This window comes from Agelaius phoeniceus, chromosome 8 (genome assembly GCF_051311805.1).
Source record: "Agelaius phoeniceus isolate bAgePho1 chromosome 8, bAgePho1.hap1, whole genome shotgun sequence".
Lineage (NCBI taxonomy): Eukaryota > Metazoa > Chordata > Aves > Passeriformes > Icteridae > Agelaius > Agelaius phoeniceus.
The window spans coordinates 19,187,605-19,213,533 of NC_135272.1; the positions used below are offsets into that span (position 1 = coordinate 19,187,605).

A 25,929-nucleotide genomic window follows, 5' to 3' on the forward strand; every position below is an offset into this window, starting at 1 on the left:
GTGTGACAGCCAGAGCCGCCGGAGCGCTCCGCCCGCTCAGGACCCAGGACTACAATCCGGAGCCTGCCGGGAGGAAGCGCAGGGACGCACCGCAGGAAGCGGGGACGGCGGCGCCGCCGTAGCGCTGCCGTGGTCCCGCACGGCCGCCCCTGAGTCACCGGAGCGGCTTGTGCGGGGCTGAGCGGCGGGGCTGGGCCGGTGCCTCCTCCGCCCTGCCCTGCCGTGCTGCCGGTGACCCCTGGGAAGCACAGCCCGGCCGGGAGAAGCGGCGATAGCGGCGCCTGCGGAACGTGAGCGAAGCTGTGGGCAAGGGGCGACGAGCGGGGCGTGCGGTGCCGGGCGGTGCTGCTGCCTGGCTGCACCCAACTACTGCGGGGTGCTGTCAAGAGGTGTTGCCCGCCAAGGGAGGGGACCCCGTTCGAGAACTCTTTTTCTTGAAACGAGGATTAAAATAGTGGTCGTTGATGTAGGGATTTTATTTTCGTCAACTTTGTGTTCTCTGCAGGTAGTATTGTATGCTTTTTAAAAAGACGTCAATCTGGCATTGAAATTTCATAACTTAATTGGCATCTTATCTGCATTTGCTTGTTGGAAAGGGCCATGATGCTAATTTTAAAACACCTCAACAGACGTTTATTTTGAGAATATATAGTAATGTCATAATTGCCTATCACTACACCTATTGTAAGCACTAGAAGGTATGGCAAGCAAAGTCTCATAAACAGCAAGCAGTATTTATATTCTCGTTTTAAGTATGCTTTTAAAGTTGAATTAATCATTACGATAGCATTGGTAAGTGTTGCAACTTGGTTGCAAACTGCTGAAAGAGGATCTGAGGTTCACTTCTTCAAAAGCATATTTGATGGGAATATAGTGGATCTCATAAATGCTGTGTTGCCCCTGCTGCTAATAATTTTTAGAAGTCAGGCATGATTTTTTGTTCCCTATGAAATGAAGCAACCAGAACAAGCAGTTAGCTTCTGGAAATAGTTTCAGTGACCTCTTGTCACAAAGTAATAGTAATTTGGGGATATTTGTATATGTGGACAATCAGATTTGGGGAGACCTGTATATGTGGACATATTCAGATTGGTATATACACAATAACAAATCTGTAATTTTAAGAAGCAAATGTATATAGCCTAAACAAATTACTCTTACGGAATTTCACGGAGGAAATTACGGAGGTTCAATTATTCAACAAATTCTTGTGCTCTAAGCTTTCATAGTACCATTCTTAAATCAAAATTAACAACTCTTTGGTTGTTCAGCAAGCTTTAAAGGAACAAAAATCTCTCCAACAACCTAGGACCACAGCTTTCCTATATTGCTGTCCTGAGTCCTGTATATCCTTCTTTTATGTGCTTGCACTTGTATTTTCCAAGCTGCCAAACCTCATGGGGAGACCAAAATTCTGTGTCTTAAACTTCCGATCCAACTGATAATCTTAGTGAGAATGTGAAGGGGATGACCCAGAAAATAAAATATTATTGGGATAAAATTGTATTTGCCTGACTGTGGTAGCCAAATATATATTTTAGTGGTGCCTGGTGAGCACAGAAACACCTGTCAGGTTCTGAAGACCTACTTGTGTCTCCATAGCTGAACTTAGGGGTGGAACACACAGACATTGCACTGGCACAAAGCAGCAATTTTACAAGCAGAGAAACAGACTGTTCTTTTCTTTTTAACCATCTGGTGTAATGACTTCTTTCAGGAGTGTTCGTTGAAAGGCAGAGATAACTATTCAACTGAGCATCAGGAAAAGGAATGGGATAATTGCCTTGAATGCATATATCAGTCAATAATTGTAAAAGCATGCTGGGTAGCATGTGGATAACTGTTGATCTCCAGTTATAGAATCCCTTTAATTTCCAGCAGATTCAAAGATCACAAACAACTGCCCTGTAAAAACAAGCTGGGAAAACAATCCTATGTGGCAACAATGAGGTAAGCTGTGAGGCATTTTAGACTTATTACTTTCATATTTTCAAGCAAGTTATTTGCAGTTTGGAAAGAAATGATTCAAAATTCTGCAAAGAAAACCCACACAGATACTCTCTCAAAAATTGTACTTGTTTGGCTGTCCTGGATCACTGAATTTGATCAGAATTCCCTGCTGAAAACCTAGAAATTACTCACAGAGTAACATGAATAATATGCATATATGAGTGATGGTATTAAAATAATATGTATAGATGAGTTAGTAGCAAGCTTAGAATGTTCATCTTCTATTCAGTTTCTATGCACTAATCTTGCAAGTAAAGAAGGAGAAAAGGAAAAGTGTATGAAGTGCAACAAAGACAAGTGCCAAACTCTGCACCTAGACAGACAGACTGGGCAACTAAGAGGCTGGAGAGCAGCACTGTGAAAAGGGCCCTGGGGGTCCTGGTCCATGGCAAGTTGGACATGAGCCAGGAGTGCCCTGGCAGCCAGGAGGGACAGCCCTGTCCTGGGGGCACCAGGGACAGCACAGCCAGCCGGGCAAGGGAGGGGTTGTCCCGCTGTGTGCTGATGCAGCCTCACCTCATGATTGTTCTGTGCAGTTTTTTAAGAATACAGTATAAGAAGGATATAAAGCTCTTAGAGAGTGTCCAAAGAAGAGCTGCGAAGATAGTGAAGGGCCTTGAGGGGAAACTGTCTGAGGAGTGGCTGAGGTCACCTGCTCTGTTCAGCCTGGAGAAGGGTCTGTGAGGCCTCCCAGCTGCCTACAGCTTCCTAGCTAGGGGAAGTGGAGGGGCAAAGCACGGATCTCATGGCTCTGGTGACCAGTGACAGGAATCAAGGGAATGGCATGAAGCTGTGGCAGGGGGTTTAGGCTGGGTAGTAGGAAATATCTAGCTATCTTAGCCAGAGGGTGGCTGGGCACTGGAACAGGCTCCCCAGGGAAACTGTCACAGCACCAAGCCTGATGTGTTTGGACAATGCCCTCAGACACATGGTGGAATTTTGGGGCCTTTCCTGTGCAGAGCCAGGAGCTGGACTTCAATGATCCTCATGAGTCCTTTCCAACTCAGGATATCCTATCACTGTGTGAAGAACATTTGAGGGGCTATCTTTCTAGAAGCTGCTTTTCAAGAGCTTCTGTTTAGTTCCAAGATCACAAGGATCCAGAAACCTCTGCCTTAAACTAAATCTACACTCACAGCTGATAGGTAACATCTTGCATCTGACATTGCCTATTTCTCACAAGTTCTAGATGTATCACTTCAGCTGTTGCTGAGGTTGTTCATTCCCGTATTACTCCATCTGGCATGTTTTTTTGCTCCACCTGTGTGTTATAACCTTAGTGTGATCAGCATCGCATTTTCTGTACTGATTACCATTGTCAAGCAGATATACATACTATTGACAAAATGTCCAGCAAATCAGTTATAAAAATTGTTCCTCCTGTGTGGTGCTTGAGCAAGAGAAAAAGTGAGCATTTTATTTCCTCCTTCCTGCCAGAGCTTTTGAGAAGGCACCTTCTCTCCTTTTTGCTTCCCAGTTAAGGAAGAGCTCCTGCAATGCTGAAAATTGAATCTCTGTACCAATTTGCTTTCTACTTTCAGCTGGATAGACTTGGTGAGGAATGTAAATGTTCAATCCAAAATTTAGTACTGAGAAAATAGGAAATAATGAACACTAAAGGACTACTCTAGATTTATTTCACAAAACAATGAAATCCAAGCTTAACCAAGAAGAGTGAAAAGCAAGTAAACACACAAACTGGGTACCAGAAACACCTGTCTTGACAGCTGAAAGTAATTTGCCAAATTGCTAAAGTTCTCCTTATTTACTTAAGTGAAAATGTACTTAATATTTTGGGAGTTTTGATCAAGATAGAACACTGTACATGGGTTTAATGACTTCCTTTCCTGCTCCTTGTTTTCAAGGTGTTTTCACTTCTGTAAGCTTCCAGGAAGAGTTATGGGAATCCGCCTACTGCGCTTCACCTCTGTGGTGATCATCGTCTTGCTTCTTGTGGCAGGTGCTTTAACAGCTTTGCTTCCCACTATCAAAGATGACAAATTGCCCAACTCGAGAAGGGAACCAAAAACCCAGACTCAGTCTGCCCTGGATTCATTCACTCTTATTATGCAGACATACAATAGAACTGACTTACTGCTAAAGCTTTTAAATCATTATCAAGCAATCCCCCACCTACATAAAGTAATTGTGGTGTGGAACAACATTGGTGAGAAGACACCAGAGGAAATGTGGAATTCCTTGGGGCCTCATCCTGTCCCTGTTGTCTTTAAAGTTCAAACTGTAAATCGTATGAGAAACAGACTGCAGAATTTCCCTGACCTGGAAACAAAAGGTAATCAGCAGTTCATATCACTATTACTAATATTATTTTCATGCTTGAAATCTGAATTAAAAGAGAGATGGTTGAGTTATAGTGTGTAATAAATCAATGGATCTTGTGGACCACTTCATAGAGTGTGGGTAGTGTAGAGGAACCCTGTGTTATCACATCAGGTGCACACCACCACAGGCCCCCAGTGAAGAGTAAAGAAAAGAGGAATATCAAATGCATTTCAAGGTCTTTTGCAACAGTTCTCCATTTCCTTTGTGAGGCAGACGTAGGTAGCTCAGCTGCTCTTCCTTCTGTACCATAAACTGAAATTCAAAATGCATGTTATTTGTTGAGTGTCTGCACTAATCTGGACTTGAGTCATCTGATAAAGACTTGATTTAGTCCATTCCTCTTAAGACTAAATTCTCAAGCATGTTCTGCTCTTCTGAGAAACTTCCCTCCCCAGCTGTCTGGCTTTCTATCTCAAATGACACACCCTTTTATTTAAGAGTACCTTCTCCAGTCTCCTGGGTATTCATCTAAATATTCTTCCTAAGCTCTTTCTAGGACGTGTACAACAATAAATCCTGTTTGTTTCAAGTGGAAAAACCCCCAATATGTTGCATTACAGACCTGACCTTACTCATGATTAGTAAAGGTAATTGTATTTATTGCCCCCTTCCTATCATGCCTGCTAGTCCAAACACGTGATTTCTAGAAAGACACTGGAAACTTCAACTTCCCAAGTGTTTTACTTATTGTAGTAAGATCTGTGCTAACTGCAAACTTTAAAAGATTTAATGCATCTGCAGTTCAGATCTAAGAATATCCTTCCTTTTCCACTTCCTGGTAGTCTTTTGTCTAAAACGTAAGGCAAAGAGTCTTCCCTCTGTACTTGAAAATACTGAATGTTGCCTGGGCAATTTAACTTGCTTACGTAGTGTAAATGCTAAAGAAAAGTATCTAACTCTATTCTACTTGTATCTTTAAACAAGATTAGTAGAATTTTAAGTTGCTTTGCCAAACACTCCCAAAGGTTTTCTAACACGTATTTCTCCAGCTGTACTACAGATGATCAAAGGTTGCTGAGTTTTGTAACAGCCTGGCAAATAATCTAGAACTTAGGTTTGCTTCCAGTTACCACAAAGCTGTAACCTTGCTTTAGCTTTGAAATCTAATTCTGTTTTACCAATCTACTTTCAAGGAATTGCAATTCAGCTTAATAGTTGTAGAAATTTTATATTTCATTTGTCAAATATTGTGCTGCATACTGTGGTCATGTATTTAATCTTTTGATCAATTAAATGTTTTTCTCTCATTTTCCTCCCTTCAGCTGTTTTAATGATGGATGATGACACACTAGTCAGTGCTCATGACCTTGCTTTTGCCTTTTCCGTTTGGCAGGTAATGTTTTGCATCTTGGCAGGCAGTATTTGTGAGCTGCACTTGAGATTAATAGTTTTAGTTAGAGCAATACTGTATCACACTGTTTTACCATTAGTTTTCTAGCTTTAAAGTTAGATTTTAGGAAGTTTGAAGTGTTGAATAGAAATTGCAAAGTTTCTAAAATTTGTTTTTTAGTAGTATCTGTAACTTTAAAATTTTAACTCTTACTTTACAAAACCATGAAGTTGCTAACTGCTGACTTTATTTAAATGCATCGTACTCTGTGTGTTTTGTTTTGCAAAACACGAGAAATTGTCTGTAAAGTTATTTTCCGTGCCAAATACACAGCTGCCAGTTGTGGGTAGATATTTTGTTGGCACTATGTGATGTGGAATGAGGCAGACTATCAGTTTTGTGGAACTGTACTTAATTGCAACATTTATGCAGATCAAAGGGACCATATGCCAACAATTTAATTCTTTCCTGGCAATAATGTTGTCCTCCTTTCATTTAAAAAATACATAAATCTCTCTTATGAACACACTGAAGTGAACCCCACACTGTGAAATAAGTGTTGAATTTCTTTTTTTCTTTCAGCAATTTCCAGAGCATATAGTGGGATTTGTTCCTAGAAAGCACATTTCTACTCCTTCAGGCGTCTACAGTTATGGCAGCTTTGAGCTGCAGAACCCTGGGTTTGGCAATGGAGATCAGTATTCCATGGTGCTCATCGGTGCAGCATTTTTTCACAGTGGCTATTTAGAAGACTTTCAACAGCAGCCAGAAGCAGTTTACGCCTTAATAGATGAAACTCAAAACTGTGATGATATTGCCATGAATTTTCTGGTAGCCAAGCATACTGGAAAGCCTTCAGGAGTGTTTGTGAAGCCTGTTGACATAAGAAATTTAGAAAAAGACACTAACAGTGGCTATTCTGGAATGTGGCACCGAGCAGAGCATTTGTTACAGAGATCCTACTGTGTAAATAAACTCGTTAATATTTATGATGGCATGCCCTTAAAATATTCTAATATCATGATTTCTCAGTTTGGTTTTCCTAATTATGCCAATCACAAAAATAAAATGTAAGCCAATGAATTTAAGGTGTTAAATGTTAAACAATACTCAGTGAACTGTACTGAGTTCAAGGAGAGAAGAAGGTGTAATTACTGCATCTTGGCCATCCCTCTTTGTAGCCTCTGATTTTGTCTCCAGTAAGCTTTTTATGTATTTTCTTTCCTTTCTAACTAATTCGCAAAGATAAGTTTTGAGAAAAATTAAAGAATATGTAGTCATGCTTAGCTGTGATAAAATCATCCTCTTTCCTTAAAACCTGAAAAGCTACTCCAATGAATTAGGTCAGTTCTTCAGAAACATGCAGACAAAAATGCACTCCTATTCTTCAGATCTTAACATTTGGATTTTTTTTCCCCTTAAATATACCTATCCAGTGAAATGAGGTCTAGGCATATTTGTGACAGTTATATTTTGAGATGCTTCCTTGCCTTCCCACTCCTCACCTGCTCCTACCCAGTTTCCAGTGAAGCTGTAGAAGAGCTACAGTGAACTGCTGGCCAGGCTTTTGGCCTCCTGTACAAACCCTCCTGAAGTTTGTATATAAGCTACTTGGTGTTCTGAGACGTTCTTGAAGCTGCTATGAAAGCCAGAAGAGTACCTCACCTTAATCTCAGATAGTCCTTAAACCATTGCCTACAATATCTACTCCTGCTCAGTTAATGGAAAATGATCTCTGATGTGGCTTTTTTTTCTATTATTGATTTGCCTGGAGTTGCTGAAACATTGCAAGCAGCTGAAAGGTAAATTCTAGAGGTTGGAAATATAAGAAACATGAATACATGAAATATGAAACTTATATAAGCAGCCAGAAAAGGGGATGGAATGTTAGTTATTAATATCTCTTTAGTACATAGTTTTATTTTGATATTTTGCATATACGTTGTTACAAACGTGCACCCAGGAAAATCCTCAATTAGTTAAAGATTTCTTATTTACAGTTCCTAGTAAGAACAGGGTGTTCAACATTTATTACAGTGTACATTTTGTAATTTTACAGGTCTACTGGTTTTTTAGCTACTCTTTCAATGAGTATTTACTTTTTAGTTCCTTCTTTCCTCTGTTTTGGTGGCTATGACAACAGAGTTAAAATGTACAATAAATGGGTAAAGCATTATGAAAAAAAGTATTTTAAGGTACAGTGATATTTGACAGGGATGGACTATTATCAGTCTCTGAATTCCCTGACATTATTTATAGCAAGAAACAGAGCTGCTGTTAATGGCTTTTGTTGGATTGGGACTCTGTAATTCTGGAAACCTTCTATTGACATAGACAGGGCAAAACTTTTCCAATGAAGTTGCAGAAGGGTTGGGCTTTTTTTTTGTGTGTATGGAGGAAAGAATAAAAGACAAAGATTTTCCTGGGTCACAGAATCAGATTTGGCATCCAAAGCAGATTTAGTTTCATCTGCATCAGCTTTTAATTGATTCTTAGAATCAGTTCAAAGGTAGCTGTGGGCAACCAGTCACAGCTAATACCTGGTACACAAATAGGATCTGCACAAATGGTATATAAGTCTATAATGATTTGTAATACGTTAGCTGAAAAAAGAGTGAAAATATGACAAGTTCTTTACAGCAGGGTGTGAGTCTTTGGGGGAATGAAGGAATCTTTTGCCTTGTTCTATCAGTATTAAAGGATTTGATTTCTGTTCAGTGAAGTCTTCCTAGTACTTTTGTAAGATTTAAAGGGCAGAATCTTAACATGGCAATGTAAAGTCTGCTTAATTTTGTTGTAATAGTGAAAAGTAGTTTTTAATTATTGTGCTGTAGTGCTAAGTAGTATACAAACAGGTCTATGACCTTTCCAGAAATGCAAATTTCCATTATTTCTGTTCTGTGCAGTATCAGCTAGAGTTGTGAAGACTCACAGTCGTTGTTAACCTTATTTTTGAAATGTGAAATGAACTGTCAACTCAGCCAAACCTTAGTATTGGGCTCTTTGTTGGAGCGAAGGAGTTGTTTTGATTTCTTCTGTATCAGTGAAAGAATTAATAGAACAAGCTTTTAATGATACCGTTCCATTTAATTTGCACCATTGTAAAATAAAATACAGAAAGCAGACTTGTGATGTGTTTATTCTCAGATTATTGACCAAAATTTTAAGTGTTAGGATGTCTAAAGTAAGCTCACAGTTTGCATACTCATGAGAAGCACCAAGATTTCTTTTTTTTAAAAAAAATGTGTACTTGTTGGCACATACATTCATTTAATTTAGGTAAGGCCTACTTATGAAGGAAGAAAAGGCATATAACCGACAGCCTTAATCATTTAGTCTTAGCAAAGAAAATACAAAGATAAGACTTAAGCTCCAGCCATAATTCACTGTACTTTGGAACCAAAAGGGGTTATTTGCTTATTTTTTAAAAGTGGATTTTTTTATCCCTTGGTAGTTTTAAAAATGTCTTAGGATTCTTTACTGAAAATACATTACCAAAAAGTTATATTTTAAACAAAATAATATATATGTGATTATTTCTCTGAGAGATTATCTATGTCATTTGGTAATATTTTGGAGTCTAAACAGAATCATCACCACCTCTGAATGTTCTGTTGAAATTACGGTTAATGCAACACAGGATTTTGACCATGGTATCTAAAATATATATTTTAAAAATCTGTGATAAAAAAGGATATAGTGCTAAAATGCACAAGAAAATGCTTCTTTACAAAAAAATGCCACAAGATGTCACTGCAGCCTTGATATTTGATCTCAAATGTTAAAACGAGTACATAGTATTAATTAGAATAACTAAGTTGTACTAGTTTAAAATATTCTTAAAGCTAGCATTTTGCAAAGTGAAATTCATGAAATAATCATACTAATAGCTATGACACACTACTGGAATTGAAAAAACACAGAGGTTATTTTGCACATATTTTTACAGGGAAGACAAGAAATGTTTATTTCTGATGCTTACAAAGGCTGCAGCTAATTGCCACAAATGAGAACTTTTCTACAATGAAAAATGAAATTTCAACTTTGCAGAAGACATATAAGCAGTATTCAAGAATGTGACAGCTGGGCTTCAGCATCTAGTAATATTTACCTCCTAGATTCACCAGTCTAGCTGGATGGGTTTACATATCTTAGGCTTTAACACAAATTCTGTTTCTACATATTCTAGATACTGGATAGTAGGCTGTAGACTGCTCCATCTTTCCTTCTGTTGCCCAAGAATGTTGCTAAAGTTATTTCAAGTGTGCTCATTCAAACTCCCCTTAAGCAGAGTGCAGCACTGACTTGGAAATGTGTTACATTGAACTGTAGTGAAAGTCAGAGTAAAAAAGGGCATTAAAAAATTGCAGTTCTGGACAATATACCTTAATACCTTGTCTCTTACACAGTAGCCCTCAGAAAATTGCTTGTAAATAAAAAACCACTAGTGAAATACTTGATTTTGTTAAGAGTTACACACAAGTGAAAGTTGTAGAAAAACAGGCTAAAGAAAAACACCGGTTTCCATGAAAAGGAACAACCTTTATTTAATTTGCTGCTACATAAGACTGCAGTCTCTTTCTTGTGAACATCTTGTATGAAATAGTACTTACAACTGAAAATGAGCTTTTCTCAGGTTTCAGAATCAGGCACAAACAGGGTCATATTTAGCACATTAGTTTTGGAGCTTTTCCAAAAAAGTCGAAAAAAAGCAGTGTAAGAACACAGGTACAAAGCATTAGAATCAACACAAAAATTAAGCAAGTACAAAACAGCTGCAGTGTCTTCGGTAGTCCTTCACCTTATTTGTAAAGTTTTAAAGATTATCCAGTGCTTATGACACCAGATTAAAAACTAAGGAGTCAGAAGGGTTTCACACTCATGTTTAGCCTCATTAGCAGACACACCAGGATTAACTCTATGCACTGGTGGTTACAGTAGGTTATCTATAGTGTTAGGGAAAGCTGGTGATACAAATGCGAACCTCAGGGCTGCAGATGGCTTTATATTACAACATCTTTTAAAGGTGTTCCAAGAGTGGATTTTTTTTGCTTGTTCGGGGGAAGAGTGACTTTTTTTAACCCCCTTTTGTTATCTCCTCAAGGAACCTCTCCGTTGCAACCTTTGCTTTAGTTGTAAAACTGAGACGGACAGTCTGCCCTGTTTGGCACTTAGCCATTCCTTCTAGAGGGGAGAGGCGGAAGAACGCGCCCAGCGCTCGAACCAGCGCGTCAGGAGAGCTCCGCGCCTCAGGCGCCCGCAGCTTCTCCCACTGCCCGCAAGCGGCTCCCGGCACCGCCCGGGCGGGAAGCGGCGGCCGCGGGGGGCCTGGGGCGGGGCGCTCCCCGGGGCACCGCCAGCTCATTGGCCGCAGGCGTAGCAGGGCGGCCTCTGATTGATCAGCCGACCTGTCTGTCACGACAAAGGGTGTCCCAGGTAGCGCAATGGGCGCTCGGCCGGTTCCCCCGCGCCTGAGGCTCCGCCGCTCCGCCTGCCCCCGTCCGGAGCCCGCCCGCGCTGCTGAGGGAGCGCTCCGGCTCAGCCCCGCTCCGAGCTGTACGCGACACCCGCCCAGGTCGGCCCGTGGGGCGCTCTGCCACGGGCCGCCCCCGGGCGGGGAAAAGCAGCCCCAGCGCAGCGGGGCGCGGCGGCGCTGCCCGGGCAGGCGGGGCTGAGGGCGGGGCGGTGCTGGGCTCAGGGCCGCTGCCTGCCGGAGCAGGGGCGCTGCCGGGCCGGGGAGCGGGGGGAGCGCGGGGGCCGGTCACTCGCAGCGTCAGCCCTGGGCTGGGCGACACAAAGGCTCCGTAACGCGGTTGCCAGAGCGCCGCCGGTCGCCTGGTAACCGCCCGCTGCCGCTTTATCCGGGGGCGTCTCTTGGCTGGGGGCGGGGTGGAGCTGGAGTCTCTGCGGGCGCTTGCCCGTCGTGTCCCGGGGCTCTTCTCGGCTCCGCTCCCGCTCCTATGCGGGCTGCGGCCGCTGCGCTCGCAGCACCCTGGGCCCTGGCGGGCGGCCCCTCTGGCCGGTGGGTCGCGTCCCTGCGAGCGCGCCCCGGCCCCGCCGGCGCTGCTCCGGAGCGCCATGAGCTCGGAGCCGCCCCGCGCCTCGCTATTCCGGGCCCTCTTTAAGATGGAGCCGGCGGCGGCCGCCTCCGAAGTCCTGTTGGGAGCCTCGGAGTTCGTGAAAGGTGAGAGCGGGGCGGGAGCCGCCCCATCCCCTGCCCGCGGGGTCCCGGAGCCTCCCCCAGCGAGGAAACTCGCTGGCTTCTCTACCTCCCTCCCCCGGCTTTGCAGCCTGCCCGGCTCGGCCCCGGCCCCTTTGCCCGGCGGCTTTCGCGGGCTGCCCGCCCCGGCTGCCGCGGGCGCCCCGGTGCCGCTTTCCCCGCGCTCCGGGCGAGGCGCGGGGCCGGCACCTGTTGCTGCGCGCTGCTCGCTGGGCCGGAGCCGCTGCCGAGGGGCTCCCGGCAGGGCAGGGCCCGCGGGCGGAGCGCTCCGGGCGCTCCCGCCGCCGCTCACGCAGCAGAAAAAGCAGCGGCGGAGGCTCTTCCGCCCCGCGGTGACAGGCGTGCCCCGAGGCGGCGGCCGGCTGCCTTCGCTGACCGACGCTGTGCCTCTAATCTGTCTTTCAGATCGGCTGTACTTCGCTACTTTACGAACTAAACCGAAAAGTACCGTAAATACCCACTACTTCTGTACCGATGAGGAACTGGTCTATGAAAAGTAAGTGTTGTGGTTCGCATATTCAAAGTGATCACCTGAGAGTCTCCCCAACACACTTTGACGTATTCTATAGAACATTTTTGGGTTACTTGCATAGAATATGAGCATGAAGTTAGTCCAGATGTATTTATTTATTAGCTGAAACTAGTTTAACAAGGTGATGCTTAAAAAAGACCCATAAAAACAGCTGCAAGGACAGTTAAATGGCTTAAGTCGTGGCTGAGCTCAAAGAAGGATATCTAAGCCTTGTAAGATTTGTTTAAAACATGGAGGTCTATTTGGACTAATCACACTTTATTGAATGGTGTCTTAAGTAGAAGAGTTATTTGGCACGAATAGATAAACAGAAGTTTGTTTTATATTTCCTGTAGTTTCCTGTATAGAGAGTATGAAGTTTACAGAATCATAAGAATGAAATGTTTAGATGTGCTCTTGAAGAGCGTCTGCAACTTCTTTTATAACTCTGGTTTTATTTGAGGGTTTTGAGATAGCACTTCTTGATGGCTTTTGTATCTTTAGAACAGCAGAAAAAATATTTTCTGTGTAGTAAAAGGTTCATGTTTGTAAGCCACTGACTTCATATAGAAGGTAAAAAATAAAACTGATTATAGTTTTGAATACTACTTAAGGACATAAAAAACACCAAACAAATAATCACTCTATGCTGCGGATAAAAAGTTGGTGCTTTGGACTGCATTTCAAGACCAACTGTTTCCTGTGTGGTGATATATCCCTATCTGCTTGACACGGAGTTGGCTGCAGCAGAAGTGAAACAAAAAGTGTGTTCCTATTTCAAGCATAACTTGCTTTCCAAATGATTGGAAGCAATTGTGAACATCAACCCTTCTTCCCTCCTTTCTCCAGTAACCAGCACTGCTTCTGTGAAGATGTAAGCCAATATTCCTTGGTTTTTAGCTTATTTTCTTTGCATAGCTTTTCATTCCAGGGTATCTTTTCTAGATGTTTTCTTATCTTTAAACTGTGTGTCTTCTACTGGAGTTCCCAATGGTTGATTCTGAAAACCGACTTTTGTAATGGGCTGCTTGGGTTGGGAGTAAGTTCTTTAATGATCATTAAGGAATTTTGATTGGAAGGGACCTTTGGAGTATCCCAAGGGAAGGTTGACCTAATATTGAAAGCAGAACTCAACTGGGGAAGGTCCTGAGCAATTTGTGTGATATGAAAGTGTTACATTTGCATTAAGAAGGGAAACTTGTATCTCTTCCAGACTTCACTATTATGTTTTATTTCTTAATGTGCTTTTAGGAAGTGTGAAGGACTCTTAGGTGGCATTTGATCTTGTGGGTAAGAAGGGGGATTAGTTCTGTACTGTTAGTTACAGATGGCTGTACTAACCAAGGCCTGTAACTGAGCCATTTGTGTAAGGACAGTGTCATATTTAAAAAAAAAATACTGAGAAATTTGAGAGGGTGTGGAGGAGAATATAATTTTCTTTAACATGTAAAGGAAATTCTGTAGGTATATTCCTTAACCCAGTGTTAACGACCTGTGAAGGTGTAACCTGATACCAGATATAATTACTGGGTAATGGAAGGAAGCAAAGTTTCCTTTATCTACTAGGGCACAACTAAAGACTTTGAACACGTAACTCCTGGTGGATGTTCTGAATTGATGGTTCCTAATCTGTTTGGCCCATTTTAAAGTTGTTCTCCTGTATCTGATACCATAAAGATATTTTCCCTTTTGTGCTCATAAAATGCTGAAATGTGATATGAAAATAAGTGACAGTTACCAGGTGGTACCAAGGAATTGTGTAATAACCTTTTACATATCATTGCTAAACTTTTCCCTGGTATTTGTATTGCAGCACCCATACCTATCAGTGTCTGCAATATTTGGTAATGCCTGATCTTATTTTTTTTTTCCCTCTCATATCTAAGGAGATTTATATGGTCTTGGGGAAGTAAAAGCAAGTGTTTGGTAGGGTTACCATGTTATGTATGTTTTTAATGTCTTTCTGAATTTGGAAGGCTAGAGGTAAGTTGAGGAATAGACTGCAAGGCTCAGTTCTTGGGGAAGTGCTAATTTTACTATAGCTTCCCTCATGTTATCAACAAGCTTGACATCAGTCCCTTGTGTTTCCCAGGCTGCACACAAAGGGGGCCTGACAGGGCTTGTCTGCAAGTAGTAGTGGAGTGTAACTTTAATACAGGGGATCAGATGGTCTCCTCACTTCCTCAAAAATGCAGTCTTCTTTGTGAGAAAGTGATTAGAAGTATTTGTTGCATGACAGCAAAGTAAATATTTGGAAGTGACTTTCAAAATGCTGTAGCTCAGAACAGTGGTTTGCAGAATCTTCATGGAAATGGCCTCCTTGGGTGGTTCTTGTGGTCAGAATTCCACAGCCACTTATCCTTTTCAATCAAATGACTTGCTCAGAAAGTTCTCAGGAGGGGGATAGGAGATGTCTGCTCAGGCATGAAATCCTCAGCACCTGTGAGGTGTGTAAGTAATTACATTAATACAATTGTTTATTGATTTAACTTTGCTTAGATGCATCATTGTAATGACAAGATAAAGATACTTCATGGTACTTGGAAGTAAACTGCTTTTCTTTCAGCTCTTTCTCTGTTTAAATTGCTTTTCCTTGGGCTCCTATTCTGTTAGCTTGTTTCAGAATTTTATTTGGCTGACTTTACTGAGGTGTCAGTTTGCTTTGCTGAAGCAGTATCTGATCTGAAAACCTCATGAATATGTAGGGTTGGAGTTGCCTGATTACAGAGAGCCTGTTACTGGATCACATAGTACTTAAAAACTCACTATCTTGCTTCCTTTTTTCCCCCTACTCTTGAAGAGACATAAGGAAGTAATTTTTATGTTAGTACTATACCCCATTTATTAAACAAAAGAGCTGTAGTGCTAGATCTGATGGTTTGGGAAGTTTGGGGTTGACTTGCTCCTGTACCTTGTCACATGATTTATCACTAAATTATACACAAAGTGGGGTTATGTAATCTTGAGCACTTTAGACTTCAGTTCTCACTTGAAGTTTTCAACCGTTCTAATGACTTCACAATACTGTCTAACTTAAACATTCACACTAAAAAGATAATAAAGATGTTCTTAAAACCATTTAAGCCTATCTTAAATGCTAGCAGACTAGGAACTTGCTACTAGAACTGTCACTATTTTAGTTAAATGTGCTGCAATTTAACCTTGAGCCTATTATGCCAGAGAAATTATACACAAATGCCTCAATTAAGAAACCTGAATGGAATGATACAATTCTGAAATCTCTTCTTTGACAGTTTTGTTTCTCTAAGATTTTCTCAGTCTTTCTGAAACTTTCTGAGCTTTTTCCTGATAAAGTCTTCACTACTTCTTATAAGGGAGCACAGTCTTTCAGGATAGTGTAATACAGGTAACTATAGCTTCAGAAAAATGGAGTTAATGAGAAACAATCCATCTTGATGAAGATTGTCATTTGGCAACTAGACAAACCTTGCCTTGGCAAGACCTCAGTTAATGAGTTAGGCACTGGTAAGAAGCTTTTTATTCTCTAAGAATAGCATCTTTCACGTTTCACCTTCCAGTAAACAGATCTGGGTTGAGAATACTACACTTGACTGGTTAACTTGGCTTTCACATAGTTTTATCAAAGCAACTTTTAATGTCCTTTTTATTTCTGAATAGTTTTCTCAAACAAAGTCAGAATTTAAATACTGTGAAATGGGAATCTCATATTGATGGTTTATAATGGCCTTCATAAGTCATAATGGTTTTATTCAGTCATTTGTTCTGCCTTTGGATCTCTTGTATAAACAGCTTTTGCAGCTCTAATCTCTGACATGGTATAAGCAGCAATAGAAGTAGTAAATATGATAGTCCCTGTAAATCATGCTTTACACTGAAACATTCTTTCAGGGTATGGGATGCTACTTGCCCATTTCACAGCAGTCCTCATCAGAGCTACTTCAGTTATGTAGCAATAGAGTAAGACTCTCAAGTGCTTAGCTACAGCCATATTAAATGAGTACTGTTTCTTCTACTGCATCTGTATATGCAAAGAAACAGTTTGTGTTTCCTGTGACAAGAGTAAGGGTTAGCCTATCTGCTTTGTCTTTGGTTAAATGCTGCTTTTCTGTGGCTCTCCAGTAACAGTAGTTGCATAGGAAACCTGAACTTCTCCATGTTTCTGTGGCTTAAATCATTGGAAAGGAGAAAGAAAAACTTAGCCTTGTTACAATAATCAGAGCTGTCGCTTCACACAGAAAGCCATTCACATCGGTAATTTTGAAAACTCAACCTTGACTATTGGATGACCAAGAAAACTTAGCAAGATTAAGTCCAAAACTAAAACAAGGAAATTTCCCAGCTTAATTTTATACATAACTTTACCATATCTGTCTTTGCTTTTTCATAAGTACAAGATAAAAGCATTTGCCAGTAGTACTGAGGAGGTTTTTCTTTTGTTTGCAGTAAAAGGGTACCAGAATAAAACAGCAGCTTTCTAAGCTCCAGTTTTATGTTGGATGGGAATGTAGCTTGTCTAGGAAATCCCTTATGTACATCTTGGCCTCTGTCAAGATGACTTTTTTCCCAAAGGGACTAGGCTTCTCATATGACCTGAAGGTTCTACAGGGCAACTTTTTATGCGAGAACCTCTTCATTGTTAATTTGTTTTTGATATCAAGGAGCACTGGATTAAAAAATCATGTATCTGGAATAATTATTTTAATTATCTATTACTTAGATCTGTGAGTTGTTGGATTTTGAAGAATCAGGATCTTGAGGAGTATTTGGAACTTCCAAGATGAAAAGGACTTAATACCTGGGGGTTTTTGCATTATCCAGGGCCTCTGCACTATTCCTGCCTTCAGCTATTTCCAGGGTTATTTTTGCTGTATCACCCTTGGTCTGTTCAGAAGCACACAATCCCTAAGCAGCATTAAGCGTTAGGAATTTTGTCTTGGCCCAATTAAGGAAGCTCCTGACAATCCACGTGTTACTGGAACCACTGGATGAGAGGACAAAAACAGTGCTCACCTTTTTTCACGTGCTTGAGAAGTGGGGAGGAGAAACACACTTCAGGAAACTGGAGTTGGAGAAAAAAGCCTGAATAGGTAAGATTTCCCAGGCAGCAGTTAGGTTGCAATGAGTGTGCAGGTTGATCCTCTCACGCAGAGCATTTGTTGCATGTGGGAAGTGTTCAGTTTATGATTGGAAGGGAGTAGCTGAATAGTCAGGTCACCACTTCTGCAGCACCTGGGCCTGTGCTGTTGAATGGCCAGGCTCACAGCAGATGCAGTAGGGCCCTTGGAGGGTCATAACCTGAATGTTCCTGCAGGAAAGAGGGAGGGAGGAGCAAGACAAGACTGAATCACAATTAGAGAAATAGTCTCTTAATTTTAATAAAACCTGGACATTTGTAAAATGCTGAAAAATTAACCAAGTTTTGCAGTTAGGAAGCTGTATTTTTGTTATTTCACCAGGTTCTTGGGTTTTATCTTTTGACTTAAGTAATTGCAAGCTTGGGGGGCTCCTGTTTTGGCAAGCAAGTGGCTTTATATGATTGCAAGTCTTCAAGAAGGCAGACTTCATACTTTAATGAGTATACTTGTACTTTGTGCTCCAGTTCTGGATATGTACTCTAGAAGATGATTGCAGTTATTAAATGGTGCCTCTGTTTTCAAGTTACTAAACCAATGACTGAATAGGGTGGCAAACAAGAAACATCATGCCATGATTGGAAGTGAGTGGCAGTATAAAAGTACTGCTCTGTAGGGAAAAGGTATCAGGCATCTGAAGTAAAGTATAAGTAATACATTTTATTTTTGAAAGATGATATCCTGGCCTTATAGATTGATGGAGGTTAATATGGACCTCAGCAAATTAGGGAGATGAACAATCACCAACTACAAAATTCAGCAAGGGCTGGTGCCAGATTCTGCACCTGGAATGGGACAACCCTGGATATAGGGGCAGACTGGGGAATGGGAGGCCAGAGAGCAACACCACAGAAAGGGACCTCAGCATACTCTGTGAGTCTATGGAGGTTATCAATTCAGTTAAAAATCTCCTAGGCTGTAATATTCCTTCATTGAATGGCACCATCTAATCATTCAGGATGGGAAATCTGTTTATCATTTTTCTCCAGCACAAGGGTCAGAGATATTCAAATGCTTAGCAAAAAGTGGTGTTTGCTTTCAGAAGTGCTGGTTCAGGCTTGAACTGACACCTGGCACCTTCATGTGGCATCCCATGGAACTGCAGTTGGAAACGACTTCTTACTGAAGGGATGTGGGCTGCATTTCCTTCACCATTAAATTCCCTGGAAGAATTTACAGTAGCTGTTTGTGTGACAGAGTAGAGCAATGGGCTGGCCTTTCTTGGGGGATGACCATTCCTATGATACAGTACAGCAAATGCCTCAGATATAATACTGCAACAAATTACAGGTAGGAAGAAATGGTTCTAGGAGTTCAAGGAGAAAACAGATACCAGAAACTTATGCTATTGCTTCCAGGTGACATCATGATAGTATTTTTGAAGTAGAGTATTTAAATGTTCAGCTAGGATATTCTAGGGTTTTGCTACTTAGTTTGAGAAGCATTAGGGTAGCAAGTCCCCATGGGATGAGGGGGGAGAATAACTTAAGGTATCATCTAGGTACTTGATGAAAACAAAATATAATTAAATGTAATTAATACCATACCTGCCTTCTGCTCCTCTGGTTTCCACCTCTGTTTTAAGTAACTATCTCTCTTAACTAGCTTAAGCTTCAGAGGCATTCCAATTTTCTCTTACTGTTTTTCAATGCTTTGTTAAAACATCTAGATGTAAAAGAGATGGAAGTAAAATAATATTGGATGAATTGTTATCAGTGACTATTTGCCTTTTCTTATGTTGTTCTTCAGTTTTTGCCAAATGAAATTCTTTATTCAGCTGGTGACTTGGTGTGTCATTTCATCCCCATTCTCTATACCCTGCCCATTTCCCATGTTCCACTTACATTTACTTAAAATTCTGGTCTTGAGATGAAAATCCTTTGGGTGAAGCAGGATCAAGTGTCACTAATTCAAGTATAAAAATGGTCTTTTGTAGAAAAAGTAATGAGGGTGCATAGGATTAAATCCTTCTGCTTAAACATGTCAGAAACTGTATTTAGGCCTAGAGATGTCAATTGAAGAAAGATTCTGTAGATCAGAGTTCATTGCCTTCAGTACAGAGCCTTGTATTATCTTCCAAAGAACTCTTTTGATTTGAAGATTTGTAAAGCACTTGTTTCACTTAGCCCCATCAAAGAAAGGGTAATTAACTTACTCCAATTTAGAGGTATAAAATGGAGAAAGGTTATGTTACATGCATTATTTTAACTATCTGCCTCACATTTCATCCTCAATGTTTTATCAGCAAGGGCAAGAGCTGGTTTATACTGCTTCTATGGTAGTAGGGAAATAACTTGGGAATTGACAGTGGTTTTGTGTATGGGTGGTAATGCTGATGCAGCAGGGACTGAAAATGCCTTTCCTTTGATTGTGTTTGTATTCTGAGAAATATTTTGTTTCTGCAGCATAGAAAAAGAGGGGTAGTACCAGTGTCTTAAAAATAGATGCTTCTACCCCCTTCTCCACTGTGTTAAGAGAAACACAGGATTCTTAATAGTAATCAGTGATGGAGAATTGGTCCAAGATTGTAACATCTTTAACTTCGGGGCTGAGAGATGCTGAATGGCTTCATTTTGTAGAAAGACAATTACTTCCTGGACAGATTCGAATGTATTTTGTCCTTATACCCACCAAAATAGTAATTTGTCTTGTGGATAAATTTCTAAATTGATTTTCATGTACTTTTTCTACACTTCTGTTCAAATTTAATCATGTGGAAAAGTAGAAGTGGATATATTACTTCATATTGATTGACTTCTAGCAAATGAATTGTGATAAATCTTATCATAAAGCATGGCTGTACTTCTTCAGTTCTTTAGATGACTTGTGTATTCAGTTATAACTTTCAGATACTTTGCTCTCAATTTTTTAAGCATTCTGTATTATAGTAACTATCCCATTCCATATTTTTCCACAATACCTTAAAAAGAATTTTTCAAAAATAATTTTAATATCATAAATTTTACTCTTCCATCTTATTTTTAGGTGAAAGAATGCTCTAAATTTGATGGAGTAAGATAGGGTTTGATTCATGTGTTAGTGCAGCTGTATGGGAGGAGGTATTAGGAAGCCTTCTATATGACTTTCCTGGTAGCTACATTCTCTCCAATGTTGTTAGAGCTCCTGTTTTAACTTCTTGATTGTCTTAACTCATATTTGTCCTTAGAACGTTTTTATTTCATCTGTATGAAAAGCTATATGGAGGATTTTGTTTTAAAAAGAACTATTGACCAAATTTGGCAGACTTAACTTAGAGAAGATGGTGAATTCTGAAGTTAAACCCTGCTTTCCTGGGGCTGCAGTTTTCTCTTGGTTTAGTTAACTTCTGTCCTACCTAAAAATTAAGTTCTGGTAGTTGGCAAGCTTGGTCTTTTTCCCAGCTAATTAGCTTCTGTAATTACATCATAATGTTTTGTGCTGAACTGAACCTTAACCAACACTTGTGTTGTTACTTGATATTGTGAGGTAGATGATACTGCAATAGCATTGGTGTGACAGGAAGGCTCCATGTCCTAGAGAGTGATCAAACCAATATGATTGTCTCTTTTTGCACTGGTCTTGGCTTTGTTGTTTGAGAGAATGTGGGGAGGAGGAGATCAGTGATGTCATAAGCACTAAAAAGATGAAGCACTCCTAATTTGTTTAAATTAATTGTTACTATTGCCCTTTTAAATTAATCAATAAAAGACTTATCTGTTGTTCCATGTGTATTGGCTACTCAGTATCCTTGATTTTCAGCTTTATTTATCAACAACATGCATGTTGAAATTTGCTTAGCTCTTTTGTATAAATAATACTGTTTTGTGGTTTTTTTTCCAGTTTCTATGGAGACTTTGGACCATTAAATTTGGCAATGTTATACAGATACTGCTGTAAACTAAATAAGAAATTAAAGGTAAGCTTAGTTTAAAAACAATGTTCCTATATTTTTGTATTTTCAAATTGAAATAAAATTAACCAGTTTAAAAGTGGCCCTTAGGTGCTCACTAGCTAGGTGGTTATTGCTAAGCTTTAAGGATATTTAGTTTTGAGTTTTTTTCCCTCTGAAGAGTGAAAGAAAATAATATGCCCTCATTTTGGCTTAGGAGGTGGGGCAGGTGGCTGAAGGCTGTGTTCATCTTTTTGCATAACCTCAACACTTTTAAGACAGTAGTAACAAAAGCTCCTAATTGTGTCACCACAAATTAGGGTTTGCAGCTAATGAAGTGTGTGTGCTGGCCTGAATAACTGAAAAAACAGGTACTCAAGGAACAAAACATGGGTCCTGAAATCCCACTGTTAAAATAAGTCTCAGTGGAAAAGGGGCCAGGGCAGAGTGAGAAAAAGAAGGCCTTGGGACTGTGAGAGCAGCAGATAAAGCATGGCTGTGCTATCAACACGGTTTTGGTGACAAATCTAAATCACAGCATCACACTGGCCTCTGTGCCTAAATCCCAGCTCCATCCCAGCCAGACCCTCTGAGCATATGTACAGCTGCAGACTTCACTTTCTCCAAATACCTGTGATGAAGTGATTTGCAGCATGTATAGAAAATCTGTCAACTGCAAGAAATGAAACAGATGTTTTAATTCCAGAATGATTATTAATGTAACTTGTGGGCAAATAAGGAGGAGACCCTTCACTAAATGTTACAGATTTAAAATCTTTTATCATATAAAGTATTAGACCTGTTACTGGCAGAAGGAAATAGGATGGCAGATGTGGTTGCTTTGGCCACTGTTAAGAGGGTCCCTTTATTGAAAATGACATTATTTCTAGGGTCACAAATGAAACCTTTAGTTAAGTAGATTCATGCTACCTGCTGCTTTCAGGGGTATGCTGAATTCCATGAATTCTTAAGTGGAGGTTCTGTAAATTGAAGGGCTTGTAGAGTTGCTGCAAATTTCTTGAAAAAAATAAGTGCTTCTAGTGAAAATTTACATTGCTTCTTATTTTAAAAAGATACTTAAAAAAATTAATCTCTACTGTTTGTGATTTTGAATGCCTGTGCTCATATTGGGGAAACATTTGATTTGCCATTTGATAACACCAGCACCTTATAAATACCTTATCATCCCATTTTGCAGTGCTACTGCCCCATTCAAACACATGACCAATGGTTCTTACTCAGTAGGAATCTATTTTTTCACCGTAATTCTGCTGTTTGTGACCTTATATTTGTGTTATTAAAAACTGGAGTGTGCTTGCTCTGTGAAGCAGTTACTCCAGAGAAGAACCAGTAATCAACTTACTATTCTAACTTCACTGTGCTCTTGGGAACTAGAGAGATCAGTTCTGTCTTTTCCAGATTCAGACTGTGACTGTGATCAGTTTGGGACTGTTATACAGTCTCATGTATTACTGTATGCCTTCAATCTTGAACCTAGGTACAGGAGTTTCACCCAGAAAATAAGTAAGCAACTAATAAATATCTCAGAGGTTTTTTTTAATGGTTCAGCATTAAACAGGAATGTGTCTGCAGTCTTTATTCTTGTTCTAAGACCATCATCTTGCCCGTTGAATGAGGCAAGTGAATCATCAAAAGTGTCTTGTAAGCATGGTGATGGAGATTGGATGTTATGATGGGAAAAAACAAAGAAGCTTAAATTAACTCTTCTAATAGGAACTACTAACCCTGATATTTGCAGGGTTGGTTTAGCAAACTGTAATGTCAATTTTAATGTAACTTTTCTAGTTTTTGAGAAGAGTGAATGTATTTGCACTGCAGGGTGAAGGTTACAGCTGGCCAGGACCAGAAAAGAGAGGACTCCACTGGGAGGAAGTGCAGTTTGTTGCTTCTGGCTTGCCAGAGGCTAATTCTAAATAGGTTACATTAAACTCCTACTGCCTAAGAGAGAGGGTAACCTGATAATGCAACCACTTGAAAGTAATACCTGGAATCAAACAGCTAAAGCTTGGAGTACTGCCAGAGTGGTTTAAAAACTTACATATGAATGGACTCCAGTCTGGCTGATTGGCACCACCCCTGGGGCAGACCAGGACTGCTAATGTAAGCCTTGCTCTTCTAGCAGTTAAAATTTGTGCCACACTCTCCTAATTTAGACACCATCTGCAGTGGGTAAGTAGGCTTGTAAGACAGAGCCAGGGCTGAAGCCTGCCTCTGCCTGTGTATTCACATGGCTCAGAGGAGTGCATCTCCTGGGGACTGTAGGCCTAGCTACAGTGGCTGCTGCTCAGCTTCTCCAGGCAAGAGTTAATCACTGTCTGTACACCTCATCTTCTTGTGTTTGTCCTTCACACGTGTCCTCAAGAGGAGTTCTGGGGCCTGAACTAGAGTGTTAACAAGTTTGTGACCTGTGACTTACCTGCCCTACAGCAGCAAAAGTATGGTAATTCTCATGTGGCACCAGGTGATGTGTAAGCAGCCTGGGATGAGTGTTTCAGAGATGGAAAGTGCAGATTGGACTAAGGACAGAGAGAGAGCCCTGTTGGGAAGGCACACCCTTGCCTTAAGGGTGCCCTGTGACCTGCTGCAGGAGTTGTTTGATCATAGAAAGTGAAAGAGTCTGCAGATTGTCATGGGATGGTTGCTATTACCATACTGCAACACTTTTGGGATCCTGAAACAATCATAGTGCTTAAGCCCAGATGATTTGCTGTGCTTGGTTGGGTAAGCACTTAGTGTACTTTTCTTAAGAAAAGAGTCCTCAAGTGTGGCACAAAAAGAAATTATTCGCAAACATGCAGGGTTTGGTATGGATATGGTGTCTCAAATTTAATACTTAGGCTTCTTTAATTTTAAAACTCCTATGGATAGGAACAGGAGAAATGAAAGTATAAGATCTCATTAAAGCTGGAAAGCCCCACAAACTTCCCTTTCAAATCTTTCAGCTATATCTCTTTCTCTTTTGGGAGAGAAGTGTGACATGAGGCAGTATTCTGCTTTCCCCTCTCCTTTTATGGGGGACTGCTGAGGAAGAAGGATATTGGTTTGAAATGTGCTAAGGACAGATCAACGTTTTAAAGTAAACTGTTGTAACTTTATGCTGACTGATTTTTTTGAAACAGTAAATACCTCTGTCCTGAAGAGGTAAAGAATTTATTCAGATATCCATTTGCTGAGAAAATTCGAGGCAAAGTCTTGTCTGTGCCTTACAGGAAAACCTTTTTGACCTTGTGTTTGTAACTTTTCAACTGTTGATTGCTGTGAAGATGATTGTCACTATCGAAGTCAGCAGCAAGGAAGAACTTGTCTGTGCTGTCTTCCTACTTGATACTTGAATTCTGTTCAGGTCAGAAAACACTTGACTAAGGAACTGGGCTTCATTTATGAATGAAATTTTTTTAATTGTTTTTAAGTAAGTCCGATTTCATGAAAACTGCTTTTAAAAAACTGTTGTATTATCTGTGCATAGCCTTACACATTCTCAATAAATTAAGGAGCAGAAGTAATCAGGGAGTGTTGCTGATATAAATGATACAAGTATTGAAGATCAGAGGCAGGAGAGGAAAGGTACTGGCAGGCTTATAAACTATGGGGTTAACTTTTTGTATGGTAGCTGTATTGCTACTGAATCATAGAGGGATTTGGCTTTTTTTTGTTTTACTATAAATAAACTGCTGGGCATACACAAGGAACTATAGTAATTGCAAAGCATCTCATTTAGGACAGCCTAGATTTTGAGGCAGGGTTGCATGCACATGTTTAAATTAATTATTTTGTATTAAATTTTCCAATCTTGTATTCATATCTATTTACAGGTACATGTGTACACCTGTGTATATATATACAAAAGTAGAATTTGCATAGATCTAGGCTTATTAAACACATTGAAGTAATTTCTTGCTTGAGCAGTGCAACTGTGTTAACCTTATCTGTTATATAAAATACTGTCAAATAATATGTTGATTTACACAGCTATCTGGTAATTATCCACCACAACACTTTCTAATCCTGTCATCAATTCTCGGCAAGTAAATCTCTCTTGAAATCTACAGGGAACTTTTAAAAAAGAAAAAAACATAGTCCTGCAGTGAAAGTAAATAATCTGTAACCCTTATGAATTAGTTTTGTTACCTAAAGCAGAAATCGCTACACTTTGTGTAACCTCTGCCTTTCATTTGCAAGATTGTCTTTCAGTTTGTTCCTCTGGGATGTATCTTGACAGACACTGTTACATTATACTGTTAAAATTTATCTTTGAATATTGTGTGAAACTGATAAAATTTTCTCACTGGTAAAGAATATTTTTAGTGCTTCATAGTGTGTGCACCTTAGTTTTGTTGTGGAAAAAAGAAAAGATCATTGGCAACTATGTTATCTGCAACTCTAGTTGTTCCCTAGATGACGTGTGTTGAAGAAGTCCTTGTTGAAACGTTGCTGATTCTTCAGAGCTGTGCAGTGCCTAAGGGAACTGAAGCCCTAATCCATTCAGGTGGAGCTCTGGAGATGTAAAAACAA

At 40.4% G+C, this 25,929-nt stretch overlaps 2 protein-coding genes across 11 annotated transcripts in view; both read left to right on the forward strand.

Annotated features, from left to right (window-relative positions):
- The first annotated feature begins 149 nt into the window (after positions 1–149).
- Positions 150–8,808, forward strand: EXTL2 (exostosin like glycosyltransferase 2). Of its 7 annotated transcripts, none has more exons than XM_077182150.1 (5): positions 150–290; positions 1,718–1,950; positions 3,876–4,303; positions 5,616–5,686; positions 6,266–8,808. In XM_077182150.1, exons 2-5 carry the CDS (start codon positions 1,946–1,948, stop codon positions 6,755–6,757), a joined length of 996 nt encoding a protein of 331 aa, XP_077038265.1. In that variant the 5' UTR covers positions 150–290; positions 1,718–1,945; the 3' UTR covers positions 6,758–8,808. The 7 variants fall into 7 exon arrangements, with proteins under 7 accessions (XP_077038265.1, XP_054494516.2, XP_077038267.1 ...); XM_054638541.2 differs by having other exon boundaries at positions 158–290; positions 1,879–1,950; XM_077182152.1 differs by having other exon boundaries at positions 158–290; positions 1,882–1,950.
- Positions 8,809–11,426: 2,618 nt separating this feature from the next.
- Positions 11,427–25,929, forward strand: part of CDC14A (cell division cycle 14A) — a 49,909-nt gene continuing 35,406 nt past the window's right edge. For 2 of the 4 annotated variants that reach the window (XM_054638846.2, XM_054638847.2), the window contains exons 1-3: positions 11,428–11,867; positions 12,309–12,399; positions 21,348–21,423. In XM_054638846.2, coding sequence (XP_054494821.2) covers positions 11,762–11,867; positions 12,309–12,399; positions 21,348–21,423 — 273 coding nt within the window. In that variant the 5' untranslated portion in view covers positions 11,428–11,761. Of the gene's footprint in view, positions 11,868–12,308; positions 12,400–21,347; positions 21,424–25,929 lie in introns of all 4 variants that reach the window. The other 2 variants (XM_054638845.2, XM_077182158.1) reach the window with 2 other exon arrangements.